The sequence below is a fragment of the Acinonyx jubatus genome, chromosome D1, assembly GCF_027475565.1.
Source record: "Acinonyx jubatus isolate Ajub_Pintada_27869175 chromosome D1, VMU_Ajub_asm_v1.0, whole genome shotgun sequence".
Classification (NCBI taxonomy): Eukaryota; Metazoa; Chordata; class Mammalia; order Carnivora; family Felidae; genus Acinonyx; species Acinonyx jubatus.
In genome coordinates this window covers 59,805,608-59,832,975 of record NC_069390.1, presented here as the reverse complement: position 1 = coordinate 59,832,975, position 27,368 = coordinate 59,805,608, and the positions used below count along the sequence as shown (strand labels likewise).

Below are 27,368 nucleotides of genomic sequence, written 5' to 3'. Positions count from 1 at the left end.
GGGAGGAGGGGGTCCAGAGCCAAGGACCAAGAAGGAATTCTTGAAGACATCTTTGGTGCAAAAAGGTGATTTTATTAAAGCACAGGGACAGGACCTGTGGGCAGGAGGAGCTGCACTGGGGTCATGATGGGTAATTCATTATACACCCTCAGGTTGGGAGGCAGTCAGGGATAGAGTAAGTCTCTAAGGAATTTTGGAAGCAACGTTTCCAGGATCTTGAGGGGCTAGCTGATGCTAGGGAAACACCGTTTATTGCCGATTAGTAAAACCTCAGTCATGAGACCCTTCAGATGTATATTGGGGGGCCATAAGCTTGGAGTATGATTTCAAGGATATATCTTGAGGCAGTTGAGATACAGGAAGACTTACAGGATCCTTAAGGTTGGGATAATGTTAGGCTAAGATCCTCTTTTGCCCCTAGCAAAGTGTCATCATCCAGGCAGCTGGGCTTCTAGAGGGAGGTCACTCTGCTGGCTTCAAGGACTTGTCAATGGGTTTATAGGCAGTAAGGGAATTTAATTTTTCATTTGCCTTAGGTTCCCACATTAACATGGCAAACACTTAAACCCCTTTTCTTTGTTCTTGGGTAGCCAGGAGTGTCTGAGGAGTACCACTCGGAGGGGAATGGGGCTGCTGTTGGCTTGTATTTGCCCTCAGTTTGTTCCATGCTCCCTCATCACTTTGATCTCTAATTATTAGTTTGGGTGTCTCTTCTCCCAGTTACACCGTAGGACCTTGAGGGTAAAGGCCATCTTTTACGTGTTTTGGGGTCTAATGTACTTACCACAGCCTGCCTTTTCTAAGCATCCACATGAAAGAAGGAAACAATGAACAGCTAAAGTTTAATGAAAGAGGTAAAACTTGACCTTGGGTTCCACTTACACGTGAAATACATCTTACAGTCTGCTGAATGTTTCTGCATTATCTCATTCCATTGTCACTACATCTAGGTCAGGTTAGGTGTGAGCACATTTGTAGTTGATGCTCTTTGCTCATTATGTGCCAGTCATAGTCTGAAACTTTGGTGCTTGACCCTTGACCTCAGGATTCTTTCCACTCTCCCTAAGCTATCAGAGGAAGGTTTGATTCCTTAAAGAAGGGTAAATTTCAAACAACCGGAATGAGAGAGCAAGAAAAAAATCCCATGCCAGGAGAGGGGTGGCACACAGAAAAGGAGAGCTCGATAAAGCTACAAGCAGCAAACGTGAACGGCAAAGGACGATGGGAACGCCAGCTGGGCCTCTTTTCCCTGATCGCTCAAGTGAAAGCCCTCACGCAGCTCCAGTTTTAACCTCTAGCTCTGGATCATCTAGCCTCTGCCCTTTCCCTATATACTTCCACCCTCCTTTAGCTCGACTCCTCGCCAGTCTTTCGACCACCTGCAAGCCCCCAAAGGCTCCCATTGGCTCCTCCACCCTTCCAATCCAGTCTCCTCCCACCAGAGGCACCGCCCCCTCTCGCTGCGCCTTCTTTTTCGTTCCGCAGGGGCCGGAGGTGTAGGCGGACAAATTGGGCTGCACCGCAGCCGGGCAGTCGAGCAGCCGGAAGAGGCCTCTCTTTCCCAGAGCCCCACTGCCTTGTGGGACTGTGGCGAGTTCCTCAGGCCGAGACAAGTTTTCCGGATTCCTTCACCGCCCCCCTCCCCACCCCGCCTCCCTTGTCGAGTACGGAAGCTGAGAAGGTCCGCGGGCAGTCATGGCGGCGCACCTAAAGAAGCGAGTGTACGAGGAATTCACTAAGGTGGTTCAGGTAATTTACGGAAGGAAAGGTCCCGGGACCAGTCCCGGGCGGGGAAGGTTATTCACCTTCCAGACACTTTGCCAAAACAGGCGCCGCAAACCTGGTTCGAGTGCCGACTACTCAGATGGGCTCTCTGAAACTACACTTAAGTGGGCGTGTTCGTTTGCAGCTGCTGTCGTAGTCATTATTAATATGTGCAGTGTGACACTTCTAAAAAAATAAAATTATTAGCGAGAACAAATAGCACTGTACAATTTACGAAGATGTCTTTATCCGTTATTTCAGTTTATTCGGGTTACATTAGCACCTTCGTTTTACACATATGGACTTGAAAGCTTCCTGAGGGATAAGAGGGTTCAGAGCCAATTTACTGGTAGAGCCCCTCCCAACTCCTATTTCAGAGAAAGCGCCCCGGGACGAGTTGGTTGTATGCAAAACGAAGGGGTTGAAAGAGGAGTCTTTAGAAATCTCAAAACCCAGCCAAAGCAGGTGAGGGTCACAGGCTGCATAGGGGCAGAACTCTCATAGGTGGAACAGCTTACCTAGGAGGTAGGGCAAAGTACTTTCTTCCTTTGGAGTTAAGGACAGGTGAGCTGAGCCCCTGTCAGAGCAGTGATTCTCCACGTGTCTCCTCATAGGTGTTTCGAAAGTTGAGGTTGATCCCAAGTTATCTTGAGTGTGCTGCTTCTTCGACTTTTTATGAAAATCACCTGGTGATCTTGTTAAAATCTAGATTGTACTCAGTGGGGTGGGGGAGGTGAGGCAATAATCTGCATTTCTGACAAGCCCTCAATTGATGCTGGTAGACCAAAAGCCTCCTTAGATCCGTAGAGTACCCCTAGATCCTTAGACTTCGAGGGTAGCAAGACTTAGACCATCCAGCAGGAAACTGTCCTTAAACATTTAAATCATTCCTTCATGTAAATGAGTGGTTACTGTGTATCAGGTATACTGAAAGGTGTTGAGATACAAAGCCCAATACAGGTCAGGGTCCTTCTCCTTTAGGAGCTCACAGACTAGTGGGAGAGACAGAAAAACGTATCTGTGATTATAGTACAGAGGGATGATTCCATTGAAAAATCAAGTTTTTCTTCCTGTTTTCACTTATTTCACTTACCACATCTTTGTAGCATATTCCCACTGTAGGGAAGCTTTTCTCATTTTTTTTTCTTAAAATAACTTTGAGATTTAACGTTGACACTTTGTTGCTCCATTTTATGTGAAATTGGTTTTCTTGAACTTTCAGAATGAGTCAAGATTCAGGAAGTTTTTATTTTCTATTTTTTAAAAATTTTAAAGTAATCTCTACACTCAGTGTGGGGCTTGAACTCACCACCCTGAGATCAAGAATCTCATGCTGCATGGACTGAGCCAGCCAAGGCCTCCTCAGGAAAGTTTTTATTTCACAGAGCTCCTTCTTCTGTGGTTTGCTTTCTGGAATTTTCTGGATCTGTTTCCCTTGCCCACTTGCGCGCGCGTGTGCGTGTGTGTGTGTGTTATGATTTTTTTTTTAAATAATTGTGGTAAAATACATATTTTAACATTTTAAACATTTTTAAGTATACAGTTCAGTGGCATTAAGTTCATTCACATTGTTACCCAGTGTGATTTCCTTTCTTCCTATTGTTGTATTGTGCCCACTTCTCAAGACTACTTGCCCTTCCTCCAGCATGTCATGTGTTTACACTTCTCCAGACTCTTATACCTGTTGTCTCTTTTACATGGAATGCATGTCATTTTCCCCTTTATTTTTGCTCTCACATTTTGGCTTCAAGACACAACTAAAACCTCAGCAAGAGTTTTGTCTCTTCCTCCTCTGCTTCTGTAGCAAGCACTCTGTACTTGTTTGTCTATTTGTACTTACCCCTCAGTGCTACTATAATTAGTAGTTGTTGACGTTAAAAATAGTTATTTTGCCAGCAAAAATGTATTTTTTGGGGAATAACAGAGAATTGCAATTCGGCACATGCAAGTTATGGCAAAACCATCGGCAAGTCCAGCAAATTAAGGAGAAGCAGGAAGTCAGGAGAGGGTTTTTTTGTGTGTTTTTTGTGGTTTTTTTTTTTTTTTTTAATGTTTGTCTATTTTTGAGTGAGAGAGGTATAGAGAGAGGGACTCTCTGTGGGCTCTGCATTGACAGCAGTGAGCCCGATGCAGAGCTCGAACCTAGGAACCATGAGATCATGACCTGATCCAAAGTCCTATGCTCAAATGACTGAGTCACCCAGGCACCTCCAGTAGAGGTTGTTTTGAAGGGAAAGTCTAGGGTGATGAGAATTTCTCCTTAGCTGAGTTGCAAGGGTGGTTGATTTCTTGTAGGAGAGGTCATGTGCATCTTTCCCTGTTGGGGCCTATAACTGAAGATTCTTTCCTGTTGATTCTTCTGTTGGACTCTATAATGGACAGGTCTTTCCCTAGTTGACTCTTGAGTAGTACTGTTCCTCTTTCTGGCCTCCCCTTGTATCCTCCCTCCTCAACTTTAATGAGTTTTCCCTTTATTAATTTTACACAGCGTGCATATCTCCCTACCAGTCTGGCCTATTTAAGGACAGAGATAATGCCTGCTTCATCAGTGTCCCCTGTTATGGGCGGGAGAGTCTATGTTGTATGAATGGAGGTCTCAGTTCTTGGATTTTCCATAGAAAGATTTATGTGATGATCCAAACTCGAATAAAGATGGTCAGAAGGAATGTAGCAAGCACAAAGCAGTTTATTAAGGACAGTACACTTTCAAGAAGGCAGTGTGGGCAGGCCCAGAAGTGGTTATTCCACTGGAGCTAGAGATGTCTTTTTGTGTTTGCATAGGTTATAGGTCATAGCTAGGGCTGTCTCCAATTGAGGTTGTTGCCAGTCATCTGAGGGACTCCTCCTACCAATTGGGGTGGGGGGTTTGGGCTCTGCAAGGTTCTTGTTGGAACTGTTATGGTTTATAATGAAGGTATAAATTACTCTGGGGCAGAGGTTGAAGAGGAGAGCTGCAAGTTCTGTACTTGTGGCTCTGTCAGCTTCAGGGTGTTGGAAGCCTTAGACCAGGATGTTAAAAGTCACAAATTCAGGATGTTGTGCCCTCAGGCTTCTAATGTGTCATCTGTTTGTCACTGCCTTTGCCTCCAGCTCAGGTCTAACTTCTCCATCACCCCTGGATAGACTGTAGGTCCTGGCTCACTAAACTGTTACTGATGGTTGACTGATAGCAGATTTTGGTTTGTCTTTCCCCTTACATACTCTATAGGGAAAGAAATCTTTCTCAGCTTTTGTACTGATTGGAGCCTAGATAACACTGAAGACTGAGTTTGTGTAGAATAGGATGGGAATGAGTAAGAATTTTAGGAAAAGAACTCATTTCTTCATTCTGCATGAATCATTACCATACAGTGATGAAATGAGATCTTAGTGCTTCTGTCTTTCCCTCTGCTATAAAGGTAAGGAGGGAGAGAGAACTGGTATGTAGTTAGTGCTTATTTTGTATTTGTACAATTAAAGACATAGACTTCTCAAATATCCATACAATGTAGGTATTGTGTATTCTCCTTTTATAGAAGAGGGAGAGGCCTCCCTCACTAGTAAATGGTTACCGAACCCAAATTCCTCTGCTTCAAAACCCTCGGTCTCTTAAAAAAACAAAAACAATAAAAAAAAAAACAAAAAACCCTAGGTCTCTTTATCATGCCATACTATGTTCCTGACTAGAATAATCCTAATCTTTTCTCTGTAGATATGTACATTTGTACATTGTAAAGAGGGATTGCTCAGGGTATCAAAACGATGCATTAGATGTTAAGGAAAATTATTGATTACAACATTTGCCTTATGTTAGTTATGATGTTTTCTATACCTACCAACCAGGGCCTGACTTAAGCCCTGGAGTGACAGGTTCCCTTTTAATGAACTTTTTGGCACTCATTATATGTAACAAATGCATCTAAAAAGCTTCTAATTATGCACCATCCTTGGGAGAATTGAGAAAATAGTTACTCAAATAATTTTGTGTGTCCTGTGGTTCAGATGATGATCCCTAGTTGAGAAAAACAGGTAGTAGTGTCATCATTCTCATATTGCAAATAATAAAGGTAAAAATTGTAACTTACTTAGAACAGCAGCAGAATTAGAACTCAGACGCAACTCCTAATGCTGAATAATTATTCAGTAAAGAAAAATTTGTTAAGTGACTACAGTTTGCAAGGTATTTAAAAATTTTTTTTTACATTAACCATCCTTTTAATAAAGGCAGAATGCTTTGGGTAGTCATTTGGAATTAGGGGAAGACTTTTTACTCAGTGTAAGCTGCAGACAGTTCCCATCAGTTCCAGTTTTCTCAGGAGGGAAGCTGAGCCTGCTGGGTGCCTCAGCATAGTCGGTATATATTTGTAGAATTGAGATTTCTTTTTAAATAAAGAATGGAACAGATCCTTTGTATGTCCTTTTAACCCTAAAGTTGCAACAGTCCTAAGAGATAGGCAGAACAAAATGTTAGTGGACTTACTTCACAGAGAAAGAAACAGACTTGGAGAAATGAAATAACTAGCCCAAAGTGGTAGGAGCTAGTGAAAAGCAAAATGGGGACTCATAACCTTGTCTCCAATCTAGCGCTCTTTTTTTGTGTTCATTACACTGCTTTTTCCTAAAGTTAGGTCTATTAGCTAAATACATTAGTTGGTATAAGGAAATGAGGCAGTGTTAGATTTGCAGACTCTGTGTTTTCATGTCTTACCTTCCCTACTCCCTTGCAGCAACAGCAGGAGGAAATTGCAACCAAGAAACTCCGATTGACAAAACCAAGTAAATCTGCAGCGCTCCACATAGATCTGTGTAAAGCTACCTCCCCAGCAGATGCTTTGCAGTACCTGCTCCAGTTTGCCAGGAAGCCTGTTGAAGCAGAAAGTGTGGAGGGAGTAGTCCGGATTCTCTTGGAACATTATTACAAGGTAAGATGGTCTTGAGGATCTGATGAAAGTATGTGTAAGAATTTTATCACGTCTACAGAATGGGTTAGTATTGCAAAATAAGTAAGAAGGTGTTCATTCAGCAGTCTTGTAGTGAGTGCCTTCCATGTGCCAGGCACTGTAGATGCAGAGATAAAAAAGATCCAAATCCTGAAATGAAACTCACAAGATGTATTTATTTTTCAGTTTATGTAAGTAAGGGGGAAGAAATGATTTCCAAATATTTGAATCACAGATGAGTCAGAGTTTTAAACTTCATTATGAAAATTATTAAGCCTATAGAAACGTAGAGACAATACTATAATGAACTGCCAAATACCCATCTCTGGGATTTAATAGTTAACTAATATGTTGCCAAATTTGTTCCCTTTATTTGTTTTCCTGAAGTTTTTTTTAAAGTATCATGATATTTTCCCCTAAATTGTTCAGTAGAATCTAAAAAACAGTAGAGTAGATCAATGAAACCAAGAGTTGGTTTTTTGAAAAAATAAAATTGATAAACCTGTAGCCAGGCTTCTCAAAAAGAGAAGAGAGGACCCAAATAGATAAAATCACGAATGAAAATGGAATTATTACAACCAATCCCTCAGGAATACAAGCAATTATCAGGGAATACTATGAAAAATTATAGGCCAACAAACTGGACAGCCTGGAAGAAATGGACAAATTCCTAAACACCCACACACTTCCAAAACTCAAACGGGAAGGAACAGAAAATTTGAACAGAACCATAACCAGCGAAGAATTTGAATCAGTTATCAAAAATCTCCCAACAAATTAGAGTCCAGGACCAGATGGCTTCCCAGGGGAATTCTACCAGATATTTAAACAGAGATAATACCTATCCTTCTGAAGCTGTTCCAAAATATAGAAAGGGAAGGAAAACTTTCAGACTCCTTCTATGAAGCCAGCATTACTTTGATTCCCAAACCAGACGGAGACCCAGCAAAAAAAGAGAACTACAGGTCAATATCCCTGATGAATATGGATGCAAAAATTCTCAACAAGATACTAGCAAATCGAGTTTAACAGCATTTAAAAAGAATTATTCACCATGATCAAGTGGGATTCATTCCAGGGCTGCAGGGCTGGTTCAATATTCGTAAGGGACTTTAAAAAAAAAATTATTTTGAGAGAGAGAGCATGTGTGTGTGTGCGCACACGCACACACACACATGCATGCATGGGCTCGGGAGAGGGGCGGAGGGAGGGAGAGAGAAAATCCCAAGCAGTCTCCATGCTCAGCTTGGAGCCCAACGTGGGGGTCAGTCTGACTGACCTGAGCCGAAATCAAGAGTTAGATGCTTACCGACACCTGGGTGACTCTGTCGGTTGAGCCAGAAATCAAAATACCAACACTATTCACACATGGCATTGGTCTTTTTTAATCTAGAACAAATTTATTTTTTTAATCTAGAACAAAGTTATTGTTTTGGTGGCATTGATCTGATAAACTCAGTTGTTTATAAAGTGTCTTCTGAATTTGTTTACTTGCTTAGGGGTTAACTTGCTTCTATATCCCTTTTATTTACTAGGAACTGAAAGTTAGACTTAGGTTGAGCACATTTTTGAAATGAAGATTTGTATTTCATATTGCATCTGTGAGGATGCATGTAATGTCTTCAAATGTTCACTTGCAAAAGCTTCTTTTTCCCTTCAGTCTGTTCTTTCTATAAACTATGATTATTTAAGTCTTTTATGTATGACATAAAGGGTCTTTTCCTTTACACATATAACGTTCTAGCTTAATCAGAAATGTTTGCAGTTGTCCAAAGACTTTGTGGGTTTTCAGAAACCCATGTCTTTTCACACACTGTTCCACAAACCTAGAACCCCTTTCTTCCTCCCACTGCCCTGTGATCTGGTCTGCCACTTTCTCTGCCAAACACATTCTTTCCTCAGAGTCTTTCACTTATGTTTCCTTCTGCCTAGAACACTTCCCTCAGATGTTCGTATGTCTGCTTCCCACACTTTGTTCAAGTCTTAGCTCAAATGTCACTTTTCCATTAAGGCCTTTTTTTTTGTCCCTGTATTTAAAATTGAAACGGCCTTATTCGACCCCAGAACTTCCTAGCCTCATTCCTTGATATTGTTTTCTCCATAGCACTTACCAACTTCTTATAATCTATATAATTTTCTCATTTATTTTGTCCCTTGTCTATTTCCCCATACTAGAATGTAAGCTCATCTTGAACAGAGATTTTTGTTTTTAACTGGATAGTTGATTTAAATTGACAGTGTGTGGTAAAATGTGTGTGGTTGAATGAATGAGTGTATGCTTTTGTAAGACTTTTTACTCAGTTAACAAGTGGTTATTATATATCCAGCACTTTTCTGGATACTGGACACATCTGTTAGCACATTTAGCTCTTAGTATTGCCATTTTCATCATATATGTCTCTGTCCTTTAGACTTTAAGCCCCTAAGTTCAGAGACTACAAATCTGTTTATCTCTGTCCCAGTGCCTGGCAAGGTCCCTAGAACACTGTAGGGTGTTAATAAATGCTTCCCACATGTTTTACATGAATTAAATCTGGGTTTCTGTTCTCTAGTTTTCAGACACTTAGTGACTGTTTTCTTAGCAGTATTTACCTATCTATTATATGATTATATAACTTTGCTACCACTAATCATCTGTAATAATACTTCTAAGAACAGTTAGTATTTATATAGTGCGTTGGAGTTTAGAAAGCTCTTTCCACATGTAATATTTTATTTAATCTTGATGACATCACCATTGTTATATCTGTAATCCAGATGAGGAACTAAGTTTGGAGCAGTTTAGTATACAAGGTGACCAGCTAAATAAATGGAGGGTCTGGATTTAAATCTGTTTTTTTTTTTTTTTTTTTTTTAACTTTTTGTCATGAAACATTTCAATTATATACACAAGTAAAGAGAGCAGTTTAATTTCCATGTATCCATTACCCAGCTTCAACAGTTACCATTGTGTGGCCAAACTTGTTTTATTCCCATGGCCCCCACCCCAATTCCTCCACTCTTACCTCTCCACCAGATTCTCCCTGGTATCATACCATTTTGTTCATAAATTTCAATTTATATCTCTAAACACTAAAGATTTTTTTTTAAGGCTTATTTATGTGAGAGTGACAGTGTGAGTGGGGGAGGGGCAGAGAGAGAGAGAGAGAGAGAGAGAGAGCGAGCGCGAGAGAGAATGAGCGAGCGCGCGAGAGAAGCAAGTACCATGCTGCCAGCACAGAGCCCCATGCGGGGCTTGAACCAACCAAACTTTGAGATCATGACCTGAGCCGAAACCAAGAGTCGGACGCTTAACCGACTGAGCCACCCAGGCACCCCAACAATAAAGACTTCTTTTTTTTCAAAAAAAAAATTTTTTTTTAATGTTTTATTTATTCTTGAGACAGAGGGAGACAGAGCATGAGCAGGGGAGGGGCAGAGAGGGAGGGAGACACAGAATCAGAAGCAGGCTCCAGGTTCCGAGCTGTCAGCACAGAGCCCAACACGGGGCCTGAACCCACAAACCGTGAGGTCATGACCTGAGCTGAAGTTGGACGCTTAACCAACCGAGCCACCCAGATGCTCCAAGACTTTTTTAAAAGACATAATCACAATACCATTGTCATGTCTAACAGAAAAATTGAACTCCGATCTTCTGATGTCATACCTCAGGCTCTTTAACCAGGCCATGCTGTTCATAGTAGTCTAGCAGATTGTAGCCCGAAAGGAAATGAGGAGAGATGCCGAGTGCATCCAGTTCTAGATTGATGACCGTAGTGGTTTTTTTTTATCCTCTCTTCTGTTATCCAGAAATGTGGTCTCTTATATTTTAGTAGATAAACTAGTTGGGCCTCTGTTTCTGTCCTCCAAATTTTTCTTCGGACAGGTAGCAGTATTTGGACTTCTTTCATGTGAGAGGTTCTTCACTTATACTATGTACTCGATGCTGTGGAGAATGTAGAATTGTGAGACATGTTCCTTGCCCTTTAGGGGCTAGCAGTATAGTTGGTAGATGGTAGAACAAATAATATATGTAGTAAGTAGTAAGGCTAAAGTTAATCATTTGTTCATTTTTTTTTTGTTTTCTCAAAATGCCCTAAATACTAACTCTGTGCTAGGCCATGTGCTTCATGTTGGAGATACAGAGATGATTATGTGATCCCTGATCTTAGTCTAGTTGTGTAAGTAACACAATAAATGGATAATAACAACACAGTGTCATAGGTGCTATGAAATCTGGGACAGGTTATCATGTGACCTCGAAGAAGAGGGTAATATAGAGTAGTAGTGATTATAGAGTAGTAGTGATGCTTGAGATGAGTATTAAAAAACAGATCTGGGCCAGTTGGAAAATAGGAGGAAAGACATTTTAGAAAGAAGGAGCAGTTGTGAGCAAAGGCATGGCAATGTGAAATAGCGTGTCACAGAAGAAATGCACGTGGCTCTTTAAGAGATAAGACTAGAAATCTTGAAAGGCCTTGTATTGTGTGGGTTTTGTTTTAGACAGGTCACTTTGGGATGCAGGATGGAGGAATTGGATAAGGGCAAGACGGGTGTTAGGTGACCAACTAGGAGACTGGCCAGTCTGTAGCAAGGTGATGAAAGCCTGAACCAGGAGAATTGTAATGGTGAGAAGAGCAGTTATTAGAGAGGGTTTCCCTGGAGGCAGTTTGTTTTAAGCTTAGATGTTGAGGGTACCAGGGGATAATTTCAGAAAGTAGAGCTGAAGTAAAGTATCCAGATGGATAAAGAATGTCAGTGGTCAGATGCTCTCTTCTTTTTTGTCTCATTCTTGCCTCCTTGCCTCCCTCTTACCTGCTAGGCTCAATTCTTCTGTTTTCTCTGCAGCTCTCTTGTGTTGGGAGGTCTGTGACTCCATTCCAGATTGTTGAAAGGCTACATAGCCCCCCTTCTGTCCTCTCTGACTGCAAATTATTTTTGACTAGTATTTGACTAGTCTATTGTCTCTGAAAGACAATTATTTGATTCTGTGATATTTCAGTGATTTGAAGTCCGTAAAAGAATTGGCTCTTTTTTTATATTTAAAACTGAATTGAGGCTCTCCGTTCACTCTCCAGTCTACCTTATCTCAGGAAATATTACCATTATCAACATAGGCCCTTAAAGTCAGAAACCTGAGAAAGATGGTTTACCCTTTCCTTTCCCCATATTCCCTTCCTCACCAAGTCTTGTTGATTTTACTTTCAAAATATATCATGTTTCCACTGTTACCTCAGTAATACAAGTAACTATATTTTAAAAATTTTACTATGAAATGTAACACGTAAAGAAGAATATGTAGAAAAACCTCATACAGCCTATTGATCTACCACAGCATGAACACACTGTGAAACCACGATCCAGGTCAAGAAATTGGAATGTTACCAGCTTTCCATAAGCCTCCTCAAGCTCCTCTCTAATGATTTACGTCTTTCCCAAAAGATCACCACCACTGTCCTGACTTTCAGGGTATTAACTACCTTTAAAATTTTTTTTTACCATTAAACCTGCACTCCTAAATACAATTTATTTTTGTCCTTTTTTTTTTTTAACTTCATATAATTAGACAATACAGTATGTATCTTTTTATGTGTGGCTTTTGCTCAAAATTCTTCATACGGTGTTCATCCTTATTGTTGATGGTAGCTGTAGTTCATTCATTTTTACCACAGCAGAAGATTTCATTGTATGAATATACCCTAATTTATTTACCCATTCCATTATTGATGGACATTTGGGCTGTCTCCACTTTTTAGCTATTACAAGAAACAGTGCTGTGAACATTTTTGTACAGGTCTCCTGGTATGTATGTCTTACATTTCTGTGTTTTGTATAGCCTGCAGTGAAATTACTGAGCCAACTTTTTCAAAGTGGTAGTACCAGTTTATACCCCCGTTAACACTGTGTGAGAATTCCAATTGCATGTATTTGCCAACATTTGGAATTGTTGATCTTACTCATTTTGACAGTTTCTGTGATGTGTGGTATATCACTGTGGCCTTAATTTGCATTTCTTGGATATCTGATGAAGTGGAGCAACTATAATATGTTTAATTGGGTAATGCCTGTTTATGTCTCTTGCATATTTTTCTTTTTCCTTATTGTTTTGTGTAGATTCTTTATATTCTGGGTGCAAGTTCTTTAATGGCTTTAATGGTTATATGTGTTTCAAATATCTCTTTCCTTTCTAATCCCTCCCACCTTTCCCTCTCTTTTTAGTCCCTTAATGTTGTATTTTGATGAAAAGTTCTTGATATGTCCCAATTTGACAATCTTTTCACTTATTTTTGGCTTTTCTTATCTGATATAAGAAGGGTTTGCTACCATGAGCTTATTGAGACATTTTGCTACATTGTTACTAGAAGCTTTATTATTTGCTTTCCACACATGGTATTGATTTGTGTGTATGTTGCTTGAATATATGGAAATCCAGATGTCCCAGCACCATTTATTGAAAAGAATGTCCTTTCTCCATTGTTCTGCAGTACCACCTTTGTGGTAAATGAAGTATCTGTATGTGGATATTTCAGGGCTTTCTGTTCTCTTCCATTGGTCTGTCTATTCTTATGCCAGTACCATGCTGTCTTAGCATAGCATTATAATAAATTTTGACATCATGCAGGACAAGTTCACTCACTCACCTTGCTCTAAGAATATCTTATTCTTGATCTTTTCATTTCTTTATGAATTTTGAAATCAGCTTGTGAAATTCTGCCCCAAAACAAAATTTGTTAGGATTTTGATTAAGATTGCATTAACTCTATAGTTCTGATGACATATGGGGATTGACATTTTATAGTATTGGGTTTTCCAATCCATAAACATGGTACATCCCTATTTTAATACTGTTTTATAGTTTTCTGCATAGAGGTTTTGTATATTTTGTTGGTTATTCCTAGATATTTAATATTTTATGTTATTATAAATGATAATATTTTTAAAATATCATTTTCTTTTATTTTTTTAATGTTTATTTTTGAGAGAGAGGGTGAGCGGGCAAGGGGCAGAGAGAGCAGGAGACACAGAATCCAAAGCAGGTGCCAGGCTCTGAGCTGTCCACACAGAACCCGACACAGGGCTTGAACTCACAGACTGCGAGATCAGGACCTGAGCTGAAGTCAGATGTTCAACCAGCTCAGCCACCCAGGCACCCCTAAAATCTCATTTTCTAGCAGTACATAGCTGATACTCAGAAATGCAATTGACTTCTATTTATTAACTCTTACGTCTTATAACCTTGCTAAGCTCATTTAACAATTTTAATACATTATATGTAAGTTATTTTGAATTTTTACAGATCATATCAGCAAATAATGACTTTGTTTAATATTAATATAATGATATCAGCTATCTTTTGGTTATGGTTTGCATGGTATACTACTATTTTTTATTTTCATCTTTTTTATAGCTTTTTTGTTTTAGATATGACCTGTGAACAACATGTAGTTAGTTTTTAAAAAAAGTTTTTTAAATTGATCATTTAGTTCATTACGTTTAATGTGATTATTGTACGTGGGTTTAAAATCTACCCTCCTTATTAAATGCTTTCTATTTGTGGGGCATCTGGGTGGCTCAGTCAGTTAAGGGTCTGACTTCAGCTCAGATCATGATCTCGCAGTCTGAGTTTGAGCCTTGCATCAGGCTCTGTGTTGACAGCTCAGAGCCTGGAGCCTGCTTCAGATCCTGTGTCTCCCTCTCTGTCTGCTCCTTCCCTGCTCACGCTCTGTCTCTCCCTCTCTCAAAAATAAATAAACATTAAAAAACAATTAAAATGTTAAAAAATGCCTTCTGTTTGTTTTACCTGTTTAATGTTCTTTTTTCTCCTTGTTTCTTGCCATCTTTTGAACTAATTTTTTTTTTTTAATCCTTTCCACCATCCCTCTTTATTAGCTTGGGAATTATACATTCTTTTATACTTTTTAACTGGTTAAACTAGCCATTACAACATGATTTTTTTTTAATTTGAAGTGAAATTTAAAAAAATTTATTTTTATTGAAGTATAATACAATATGAATTCTTGACCTATCCAAGTCAAATGTTATATGGCACAGTTACCATTTTGGACAGTGTGAGGACTTACCTCCTTTTATCCATCTTCCTGCCTTAAATGTGAATGTAATTGTATATTTTAATTTTCCATTTTTCACTCTGTAAGACAATGTTATTTTATACAGGCAATATTCATTTAGATTTACCTACATAGTTATCTTCTGTTCAGATGTATTTATCATTGTTTTTCTTTCTTTCTTGCATCTGAGACTATTCATCTGGGATTATTTTCCTTTTAGGTGAAGACTACCCTCTGATATTTCCATTCATTGTAAATTTATTGACATTTGTTTTTGCACGGAAAAGTTTTATTTTACTTCCATTCTTGCAGAATTTATTTTTTTGTTTTTGTTTTTCTTTTTCTTTTTTTCCTTCCTTCCTTCCTTCCTTCCTTCCTTCCTTCCTTCCTTCCTTCCTTCCTTTCTTTTGAGAGAGAGTGAGGGTGCAAAAGGGGGAGGGGCAGAGGGAGAGAGGGAGAAAGGGAATCCTGAGCAGAGCCTGGTGTGGGCCTCAATCCTCATGAACTGTCAGATCATGACCTGAGCTGAAATCAAGAGTTGGACACTTAACTGAGCCACTCAGATGTCCCAGATATCTCATTTTATTGTATTATCTTCTGAATTTTTATTCTTTTGTCTCCTTGTGCTTCGTTCTGGACATACCATTTATTCACTAGTTCTCTCTTCACCTTGTCTAGTTTCCTGTTAACCTGTCCATTTGTTCTTAATTTCATCTGTTGCTTGTGTCAATTTTATAATTTCCTCTTTTTTTCTTAAATTTATTTAATTTACATCCAAGTTAGTTAGCATATGGTGCAACAGTGATTTCAGGAGTAGATTCCTTAATGTCCCTTACCCATTTAGCCCATCCCCCCTCCCACAACCCTTCCAGCAACCCTCTGTTTGTTCTCTAGATTTAAGAGTCTCATGTTTTGTCTCCCTCCCTGTTTTTACATTATTTTACTTCCCTTCTCTTACATTCATCTTTTTGTTTCTTAAATTCCTCATATGAGTGAGGTCATATGATATTTGTCTTTCTCTGAATGACTAATTTCGCTTAGCCTAATACCCTCCAGTTCCAGCCATGTAGTTGGAAATGGCAAGATTTCATTCTTTTTGGTTGCCAAGCAATACTCGATTGTATATATATACCACATCTTCTTTATCCATTCATCCATCGATGGACATTTGGGCTCTTTCCATACTTTTTGGCTATTGTTGATAGTGTTGCTATAAACATTGGGGTGCATGTGCCCCTTCAAAACAGCACACCTGTATTCCTTGGATAAATACCTAGTAGTGCAATTGCAGGATTATAGGGTTGTTCTATTTTTAACTTTTTGAGGAACCTCCATACTGTTTTCCAGAGTGGCCCCACCAGTTTGCATTTCCCACCAGCAGTACGAGAGAGATCCTCTTTCTCCACATCCTCGCCAACATCTGTCGTTGTCCAAGTTGTTGATGTTAGCCATTCTGACAGGTGTGAGGTGGTATCTCATTGTAGTTTTGATTTGTATTTCCCTGATGATGAGTGATGTTGAGCATTTTTTCATGTGTCTGTTGGCCATCTGGATTTCTTCTTTGGAAAAGTGTCAGTTCATGTCTTTTGCCCATTTCTTCACTGGATTCTTTGTTTTTTGGGTGTTGAGTTTGATAAGTGCTTTATAGATTTTGGATACTAACCCTTTATCTGATATGTCATTTGTGAATATCTTCTCCTATTCTGTCGGTTGCCTTTTAGTTTTGCTGATTGTTTCCTTCACTGTGCAGGACCTTTTTATTTTGAGGAGGTCCCAGTAGTTCATTTTTGGTTTTGTTTCCCTTGCCTCTGGAGATGTGTTGAGTAAGAAGTTGCTGCAGTCAAGGTCAGAGCGGTTTTTGCCTGCTTTCTCCTCAAGGATTTTGATGGCTTCCTGTCTTACATTTAGGTCTTTCATCCATTTTGAGTTTATTTCTGTGTATGATGTAAGAAAGTGGTCCAGGTTCATTTTTCTGCATGTTGCTGTTCAGTTTTCCCAGCACCTTTTGCTGAAGAGACTGTCTTTATTCCATTGAATATTCTTTTCTGCTTTGTTAAAGATTGTTGGCCATATGTTTTGGGGTCCATTTCTGGGTTTTCTATTCTGTTCCATTGATCTGAGCGTCTGTTTTTGTGCCAGTACCATACTGTCTTGATGATTACAGCTTTGTAATAGGTCTTGAAGTCCGGGAGTGTGATGGCCTCCAGTTTCGGTTTTCTTTTTCTAGATTGCTTTGGCTATTCAGCGTCTTTTCTGGTTCTGTACAAATTTTAGGATTGTTTGTTCTAGCTCTGTGAAGAATGCTGGTGTTATTTTGATAGGTAATGTATAATTTCCTTTCTTTTTAAAATTCTAGTTCTCTGGTGAAATTCTCAATTTTGTCCTTATAATGTTTTTATCAAAATAAAATTATGTTTTTAACAAAATAAGCAGAATTTTTTTTCAAATTTTTATTTAAATTCTAGTTAGTTAACATATAGTGCAATATTGGTTTCAGGAGTAGAATTCAGTGGTTCATCATTTACATACAACACCCAGCACTCATCTTAACAAGTGCCCTCCTTAATATCCATCACCCACCTGGCTTATCCCCCACCGACCTTCCTCCATCAACTCTTAGTTTGTTTTCTGTCATTAAGAGTCTCTTATAGTTTGTTTCTCATTCTTTTTTTTCCCCTCCCGTATGTTCATCTGTTTTATTTCTTAAATTTCACATATGAGTAAAATCATATGGTATTTGTTTTTCTCTGACTTATTTCAATCAGCGTAATACACTGTAGCTCCATCCATATTGTTGCAAATGGCAAGATTTCATTCTTTCTGATGGCTGAGAAATATTCCATTGTGTATATATATACCACATCTTCTTTATCCATTTATCAGTCAGTGGACATCTGGGCTCTTTCTGTAGTTTGACTGTTGTTGATAATGCTGCTGTAAACATGAGTGTATGTACCCCTTCGAATCTGTATTTTTGTATCCTTTGGGTAAATACCTAGTAGTGCAGTTGCTGGATCGTAGGGTAGTTCTATTTTTAACTTTTTGAGGAACCTCCATACTGTTTTCCAGAGTGGCCGTGCCAGTTTGCATTCCCACCAACAGTGCAAAAGGGTTCCCATTTCTCTGCATCCTCGCCAACATCTGTTGTTGCCTGAGTTGTTGATGTTAGCCATTCTGACAGGTGTGAGGTGGTATCTCATTGTGGTTTTGATTTGTATTTCCCTGATGATGAGTGATTTTGAGCATCTTTTCATGTGTCTGTTAGCCATCTGGATATCTTTGGAAAAATGTCTGTGTCTTCTGCTTATTTCTTAACTGGCTTATTTGTTTTTTTGGGTGTTGAGTTTGATAGGTTCCTTATAGATTTTAGATACTAACCCTTTATCAGGTATGTCATCTTTTTCCATTCCATAAACCACCTTTTAGTTTTGTAGATTGTTCTCGTAAGCAGAATTATTTTATTTATGTAGTTAGCTTTGAGAGAGATAGAGGGACGGAGGGAGGCAGGGGCAGAAGGAGAGGGAGAGAAAGAATCCCAAGCAGGCTTCATGCCCTGATGTGGGACTCAGTCTCATAACCTGTGCTGAAATGAAGAGTCAGACTCTCAACCTACTGAGCCACCCAGGAGCCCCCGAGCAGAATTATTTTAAAATCTGTGGCTGATAACTCCAGTAAATGGATCCCTGTGGCTATGTCTTATCATTTCTCTTCATGTTATCTGATCTGCTAGCATGCTTTATTTCTTATTAGGCAGTGTATTTCCAAAATTGTTTGTAAAAATAATTTAAGACTTAGGATGACTTATTTTAATTAAAAATTTTTATTTTAGGGAGAGTGAGGGAGAGGGGCAGAGGGAGAGAGAGAGAGAATCCCACTGGAGCCTCATGTGTGGCTTGATCCCACGACCCTGGGATCATGACTTGAGCTGAAATCAAGAATCGGACACTCAACCAGCTAAGCCACTGGGGTCCCAGGATGACTTATTTTAATCCAGAGAGTATTTGTTTCTGTCTAGAAATCCAAGAAAACTTTTTCCTTTCAGGAATGAAAATGATTCAAAGCTGAGCTGCAGTCCCTCCCAAAGTCCTTGTGTTTATTTCACTCTTACTTATGCTGTTGTAGCCTTTTGGGGTCCTAATCCAAAGTGATGGGGTTTATTAGGCTGCCCCTTTTCACCCTCCTACCCTTAGCCTTACGCTCTGGCCATTGCACCCCGGCCTCACCTGGCTGTCGGAAGCACTGATTACTTTGCCGCTCATTTCTCCATTCCCTCATTTCCCTGGTTGGCAGAAGCCTGAAGAAAAAGCAGCGCCACACTCTAGGCGAACGTGCCTGGGTTCCTTCCCTGCATGATTCTTCTTTAATTTTTCATGTATCTTTTAGTTTTCTAATACTTTCAAATACACACGTGTATACATACCCACACTTACATATGTATACGTGCATACATATATATGTATGTGCACACACACTTTTTTTTGACATCCATAGTACTTTATAGTTTTCCTCAGCAGAAAGATTGGTCTGAATTCTCTAACCTTGCCCTTAACAGAAGTGGGAGTGTTGCTAATGTCTTTGGCTGGACTTGTAATATACCCTTAATTTGGCCGGACTTGTAATATACCCTTAATTTGGCTGGACTTGTAATATACCCTTAATTTGTCCCTCTGTCTGGTTTTGCCCCTTCCAATCCAAGGAATTGAGGCTGGATTGATATTTCAAATATTCAGATCTGTTAATGTCATTCTCCTGTTTATAGTTCATCGAAGGATTTTTCTTGCTCTTTGGACACAGATTATCTATCCACTTCTTTATTCAACAGTGAACAGATGGTAGGCACTATCAGAGATACTTGCCATAATTCTCAAAAAAGATGTGGTACCTGTTTGTCTCTTTAGCCTAATCTCATGTCTGTGTACATTTTAGCCACATTGCCCTTTTTTTTTCCCCCAGTTCTGGAAGTCGTGGTATTCTTTCATGACTCAGAGCATTGGTTCATTCTTTTCCCACTGCCTCAAAATAGATCAGGATCTCTTTGACCATAATATGTAGAGTTATTTTAAAGTGGTGTCTGATATGTCATATGCTTTCAGAGAACTCTGTCTTTTTACTTTGCCACTTTGTAATTATTAAGTGGACATTACTTGATAAATGTCTACCTTGCCCATTAAACTTTTCCACAAGGGCAGTTTATCCCCATGGACTCGTATGGGGTGCCTTCTAGTGTGCAGGGAATCCGTGGTGAGCAGAGAGTGGATGAATTATTTACTGAGTGAATTAAGGAGAACACTTGGCTCTTCCTTTTCTTGTATTCTTCCTTTTATTTTTATCAGAATGTACACAGGGCTTTCTTCGCATTCTTCTAGTCACTTCAGTGGCTCACAGGCCAGTTGAGGGAAGACGTGGTCACAAGTACAGCACACTGTAGTGAAGGGCATGATAACGGGTTGCACCAAGGTCCTGGGGTTGTCCAAGAGGAAGGGCATCCATGTCCAGTTCAGGGATCAGAGATAACTTCCTGGAGTAAATACACCTCCAGGGCAGGAGTGAGTGGGTATGGGAGAAAGGGAAAGCATATGAGGTAGAAGAACAATCTAAGTGGAAGTACAGAAGCTTGAAGTGGCATGGGATCACTGGTAGGGAAGTGTGGGAGCTGCCATAGTGGCCAGTCGTGGGGGGGGCCTTCGTGGCAGGCTAAGCAGCTCAGACTTCTTTTTTGTAGAAGACTGCGAGCTTTTGAAGGGTTGCATATATTTATATAGATTTAAAAATTTACACTCTTTTTAAAAATTACATTGGCAATATTTATTGTAACAAATTCAAGCACTGTAGAAGTGTATAAAAGAATGAGATTTCCCTCTGTAAATCAGTTAATAAATGAAATGTACTCTCCAGAGATTACTCTGGAGAGAATCACTGCTAACTTTTGTATGCATTTTTCTAGAGTTTTATATAAGGCATTTTATAATTTCCCATATTCTGGGTTTGTAACTTTCTTCTGCCTGGAATGCTTCTTCCCTAAATTTTCCTATGGCTCTGTCTGACTCAGTTAAGTGTCCTCTCAAAAGTTGTATCCTCAGAATGGACTTTCATCACCATCCTATTTGTAATATCCTCCCCACTTTACTCTTTAGCCTATTGCACACTTTATTTTTCTTCAGAATGTTTACCACATGAAATGATACATTTTCTTTTGCCAGTCTTACCCATTTGAATATAAGATCTGTGAGAGTAGGAATTGCTTCTGCTTTATTCAGCATTGTGTCCCCAGTAGCTAGAATGATGCTTGGCACAAAACAGGCACTCATTGTATGTATGTTGAATAAATAAATTAATTAGCATTTTAGATAGAATACAGTACTTTGGTGTGATTTTCCAAGAAGTTAAATTTTGTTTGGTAACTCCACAAATACACACAAAAAGAGAGAAAATAATATGAGCCTTCAAGACATTTTCATACAGCTTCAATAATTATCAATATTTGCCATTCTTATTTTGATGCATTTACCCCAACTTTTTTTTTTTTTTTAATGTTTATTTTTGAGAGAGAGAGACAGACAGAGTGCAGGCAGGGGAGGAGTAGAGAGAGAGGGAGACACAGAATCCAAAGCAGGCTCCAGGCTCCAAGCTGTGAGCGCAGAGCCTGATAGCGGGGCTCGAACTCACAAACCGTGAGATCGTGACCTGAGCCGAAGTCGGATGCTTAACTGACTGAGCCACCCAGGCTCCCCTACCCCAACTTTTTTGAGGTAGGGCAAATTCCAAGCAGCATATCATTTCACCTGTAAATACTTAATTATCTATGTTTAACATATAAGGACTTCTTTTAGAACTTAAAAAAATCACACTTAGTAATCCTTAATAGCAACATATACCTAGTTCATGTTGTTTTCACTGATTGTTTTAAGACTTTGTACAGTTGGTTTGTTTGAAGCAAAATTCACACATTGCGTTGGGGCCTCTGGGTGGCTCAGTCTGTTGAGTGTCCAATTCTTGATTTCAGCTCAGGTCATGATCCTCCAGGGGTGTGGGATCAAGCCTGCGTTGGGCTCTGTGCTGAGCATGGAGCCTGCTTAAGATTCATTCTCATTCTCTCTCTGTCTCTTCCTCTCTTCCTCTTTCCCCCTCCCTCCCCCCATGCCCTCTCACCATCTCTCTCTCTTAAAATAAAAGTTTTTAATTTAAAAAAAATCCAAAAAATTAAAATCTGTAGTATTTTCATCCTCTACCCTTTTTCATTACCAATGCCATTTTTTGTTTAAAAACCAGGGTATGCACCCTGTGGAATTTCCCATATTCTAGACTTAGTGCATCCTTAACTTTCATGTGTTTTTATTTGCTCTTTATGGTACCCCTGTGAATACCATATTCATAGTGGTTCAGTTCAGGTTTTATTACTCTCCACGTGAAGGATTGATGGTTAGGGAGAGGAAGGGAGAAGGGCACTAATACCTGACTGCCTCCTATGTAGCATTCCTGTGCTAGTCATTTTCCTCTCAGTGCCCTCTGAGGGTGTTGTTAGCCATATTTCACAGGCAAGCCTTAGAGAGGTTAGTTAGCCTGTTCAAGACACAGAGCTTATGTCAAGACATAGTCCAGGCTTCAGACTTAGGTCTGGCTAATTTCAAAGCCCTTTCTCTTCCCCATGGTTAAGTTCCCAAGAAAATGACTTTCCCAAGGTTGTATCCATGGTAAGTGGCATGCCAGCATTCTAGATCCTCTGACTCCATATCTGTTGCTTCTTCTCCCACTTCAGGCCTCCTTGTGCTTTGTCACTTCCTTAGAATGTAGATGGGGGTGGGGAGTTGGTCATATCTAGAAGGCGCTGCATCTTTTGAGCATACGTTTAAGTGATTTTGTCTTTGGTGTAGAAATATACGCTGATCTAATTTTACCGTTGGTGAGGTACTTTTTTTTTTCCCATTTATATATATGTGTGTGTGTGTATGTGTGTGTGTGTGTGTGTGTGTGTGTATATGTATATAGATATATGTAGTGCCACATACTGTGCTACGTAATGAACAAAAGGACATGTTCCTTTTTGACTTTGGGGGAAATCCTTCACTGTAGAAATCCTGGTGCAGATTAGAGACCACCTCCCAGTGTCATGGTAAAAGGGCCAAACTAGTCATTTCTTAGGCTCCCTTGCACCTGGGGCCCACGCACAAGCCCTAGACCCAGACAATTAGATTGACCTGCCTCAGACTTCTGATCAGGATCTGGTGGTTCAAAAGAGCAGGTAGGGTGAGAGATTCTGATGGTAGCAGCAGTGGCTGCAGCACCCAGTTTTCAGGGCCTCTGAGAGCAGTGGTACTGGCAACAGTGTGCGAGCCCAGTGCTGGTGGTGGTGGTGCACGTGGCCGCACTCATGTCTGATGTAGCTGCACAGTGGAGGAGGGACGCTTTTAGTCCTAACAGCATGTTTCTGGTGGGAAGGTAATGATACTAGGAAGGCATAAAAAATCCCCACTCACTTTGCAGTATTTAGATGTAACATTACTGATTTGAGAAAAGCTCTCTCACCTGAAGATTATAAAGTTAATTTTTCAGAAACAAAATCTTTAGAATACTGGGATCATTGAATCTCTCTTGAGATACTAGTTTGTTCCTGTTTGTTGGTTAGCTAGAGCATCAAGGTTAACAACAGCTTCTTTTGTTCCAGGAGAATGATCCATCTGTGAGATTGAAAATTGCATCATTGTTGGGTTTATTATCAAAGACTGCAGGATTTTCACCAGACTGCATTATGGATGATGCCATTAACATCCTGCAGAATGAAAGTAAGTTGCCATTTAAAACCTATATAATCAGAGCAGAAATCTTCAGTTCTGTTTGTGTAGAATTTAGAATGAGTTGTTATTGAAAGGGAATTTGGGCTCCTTGGTGGCTTAGTCAGTCAGTTGAGCGTCCTGATTTTCAGTTTCAGCTTGGATCATGATCTCACAGTTTGTGGGCTCAAGCCCTGTGTTGGGCTCTGTCACAGAGCCTGCTTGGGATCCTCTCTCTTCCTCTCTTTCTACCTCTCCCCTGCTCTATCTCTCTCAAAAATAAACAAACAAAAAAAAAAAGTTAAAAAAAGAAAAGGAATTTGAGGATAATTCAATAAAACATATATGTATATATTTACATATATAGAGATAAAATACAGTTTTGTCTCTTAATAGCTATCATTTATTGACTTTTACCAAGTGCCACAATACTTAAGGTAGGTTACATATGATGGAAGATAGATGTTATTGTCCCTATATTTTAGGTAGGGAAACTGAAGCTCAGAGAAGTTCACTGACTTGTTCAAGGTTACATTGTATGTGATAGACTGATGTTTTATATGTGTGTGATGTTCTGTTGACTGCACTAATTGAAACCATGAGAGGTGCTGTCCTGGTTGTGTGGTCTCTCATAACGTAGTTCCTAGAAAAGTGACATCTAGGTCTCACATGTTATTGCTTCATGTTTGCTTCTTGTGGATGCTCACTAAACATTATTGTCAGCATTTAGGTGAAATGGAAAAATATTCCACCTTAAAAATTTTTTTTGATTATCTAGTTTTATTTGTGCACAAGATTCTGTTAATAGAGTTACTGCCTTACTTGCCTTAATATTTTAAAATTAAATAAAAAGGAACCCTTTGTTGTTTTCTGAAAATGTTAGTTTTGTTTGAATTGATTGTAGTTTTAAAGAATAGCGTTATTTGAGTTTTGGGTATATATATTTAAATAAATATGATTTTAAATATTGGGTAGCATTTAGTTTATAAATGTGAGAGGTTATGAGAATAATAAAAGGCCAATGAATTCAGACACCATCCAGATTCATTTATTGTACAATGTTTAATGATAACAAATGTCTTACATATGTGGCCCATTGGCTGAAGTTGAGAATGTTTAAAATTATGTTAGCAACAACTTCATACTGGGGTGCCTGGGTGGCTCAGTCGGTTAAGTGCCGTCTTCAGCTCAGGTCATGATCTAATGGTTCATGAGTTCATGGTTCTTGTTGGGCTCTGTGCTGACAGCTCAGAGCCTGGAGCCTGCTTTGGATCCTGTGTCCCCGTACCGCACCCCCCCCCCCCCCCCACCCGCCCCAGCTCTCGCTCTTTCTCTCAAAAAATAAACATTAAAAAAAAAACAACAAAACTTCATTACTAAAATTTTACTTGTATTGAATTTTGACCCAAGACTTTTAATTTACAGAAAACAAAGAATATACCTTAAAAAAATTGTTTTTTTCCAGATGGGAGTATATGTTAACAAAATGCTAATATAATGACAATAAAGTAAAAATTTTAAAAATACTGCTACTTGTGTAAAACGTTTTATGTATTATATTTTATTTGAATACATTTTATATGATTGTACTTACAGTGAACATACTATTTTGTGTTTTATTATACTCAACATTACATACAATTTTTCCATGTTTCTGTATCACCTTCATAATATTTAAGGTGTTGATAATACATTAAATACCAACAGGTACAGTAGCATGTTTCTAATTTTTTGCTCTTGTAGATAGTGGTGAAAAAAAAATCCATTTTTTTAAAAGCACCAAAACAATTACATTGCCTCAGTACAAAAAGTATTCTTTTTTTTCCATGGAAAGTTCTTACAGAATAGAGTTATATACCTCTAAGAATTTCACACTTTAAGATTGGGGATTTCATACAGCCATATACTTTTTGAGCTATAAATGGTCTTATAGAGATCTTGTTTCATTCCTTCACTTTGCAGATGATAGAAACTGAAGTCCCAGAGAGATGAAGTGAGTTGGTTTAGCTAAGAGTTGCAGAACTGAGAACTTAAGTGCAGTGCTCTTTCTTGTAGACCATGGTTTAACTGAAACACTTTACCTCTAAAATAGAAACATTATAAGAGGGTTAATTTGGATGCAAACCTCATTCTGTCTTTAGAAAGAGACTCAAGGGCGCCTGCATAGCTCAGTTGGTTAAGCGTCCAGTTTTGGCTCAGGTCATGGTCTCACGGTTTGTGGGTTTGAGCCCCACATCAGGTTCTGGGCTGACACCTGAGAGCCTGGAGCCTGCTTCAGGTTCTGTCTCCCTCTCCCTTGCCCCTCCCCTGCTCACGCTCTCTCAAAAATAAACAAACATAAAAAAAAAAAAAGAAATTATGTGGTATACGTGGAAATAGTTGTTTTACTTTTTGTGAAATATTCTAATGTTTCTTATTTAATTGTCTCTGAGAGATGTGATCTACGGCTCCTCCTGCTTTCCAGTTCCTGGCCTACCTAGATTGATGGTAGAAGATAGAATGGAAGGGACCATAAAGATCATCTGGTTCAAGCCTTTTATTTCATTGCTGAGGAACATGAACTCCAGGGAGATAAAGTGACTGCTAAAGTCATCCTGTGCTTGTGGCTTAGAATAAGGCACAGACTAGAATTAAGTAAGAGTCTTTATCAGTCTAGTGTGCACTTTTAAATCCAAGAGTGTGGGCCACCCTCTGGACCAGAAGCCTTTCATTTCAATCCGTCTCCTGTATGAGCTTTGCAACTCCTTGGCAAGCACTGGACTAGGCACTTTGTGGGTGTTAGGTATCTCTGCTTCTCTAGTACATACCACACCAGCAATAAAAACACAAAGCTTGCTGTAGAGGAGGTATAATCAGAATAGTGTGGGGGCAGAAGAGAGGGTGAGGTGAGTGCTGACTGGTGGGATCTAGAAAGGCTTAGTGAAGAGGCATGTTTGGAAAGGCAGGAATGGGGAAGAGTAGTACCAAGAGGAAAGAACATGATGTTAAAAGGTAGAGAAATGGGAAAACGTGAGATATTTGCAGACCTAAATTGTTTCATGAGAGAGAAGCAGGGAGTGAGGGGCTTTAGGATGAAAAACTGGTAAAATGTTTAGAAGCCAGAGGGTAGGTAGTCTTGAATGCTGAAGATTTAGAATGTCACTTTCATAGGCACTGGGAACCATGTATATAATGTTTTTTTTGGGCAAGTGCATGAGATAATCAAGTCTAGTTTTAGGAAGATAATTTGGTGGCTCTGAGGAATTTGGTTTGATGAACTAGATTGTTTAGGGCAGAGATGTTGAAGATTTAATTATCATCCATGTGGAGATGTTCATCCAACCTGCAGTTGTAATGTAGGTCTGGAACTCAAGACAGACTAGGGTTTAAGATTTAGATTAGATTTATGATTTATCAGAAGCAAGAGTTAAGCTTAAAAAGGCTTAGGTAACTTTTTATGGATGTTATATAGACTCATTTTGTACAAATAAAGGGTGGTGGGGTAGTATTGGAGATTTCTTCACATCTGTCTTTTCTAAGTACCTTCTTTTCTTTTTGTGGCCTCTTTAATATTGGAGACTTCTTGATGATCTTTGGTTTTGCATTTACATTTAAGACCAGGCACTGAAAAACTGATTGGTAGTTCTGTGTGAAGGGACAGGACTTGTCAATTGGTAGCCTCTGTTCTAGGATGACCCTCTTTGGAGTCCTCTTTGGAGGACTTTTATTTATTATTATTTTTTTAAGTTTATTTATTTGGGGGGGGGGTGCGGAGAGGGAGAGAGAGAACCAGCAGGGGAGAGGAAGAGAGAGAGGGAGAGAGAGAGAATCCCAGGCAGGCTCCACAGTGTTTGCACCGAGCATGATGCAGGGCTTGAACTCATGAACCG

At 39.3% G+C, this 27,368-nt stretch overlaps 1 protein-coding gene across 1 annotated transcript in view; it reads left to right on the top strand.

Annotated features, from left to right (window-relative positions):
* Positions 1 to 1,591: 1,591 nt before the first annotated feature.
* Positions 1,592 to 27,368, top strand: part of INTS4 (integrator complex subunit 4) — a 116,427-nt gene continuing 90,650 nt past the window's right edge. The window contains exons 1-3 of the mRNA XM_015078868.3: positions 1,592 to 1,749; positions 6,471 to 6,665; positions 23,394 to 23,511. Of these exons, the coding sequence (XP_014934354.1) occupies positions 1,696 to 1,749; positions 6,471 to 6,665; positions 23,394 to 23,511 (367 nt within the window). The 5' untranslated portion in view covers positions 1,592 to 1,695. The remainder of the gene's footprint in view (positions 1,750 to 6,470; positions 6,666 to 23,393; positions 23,512 to 27,368) is intronic.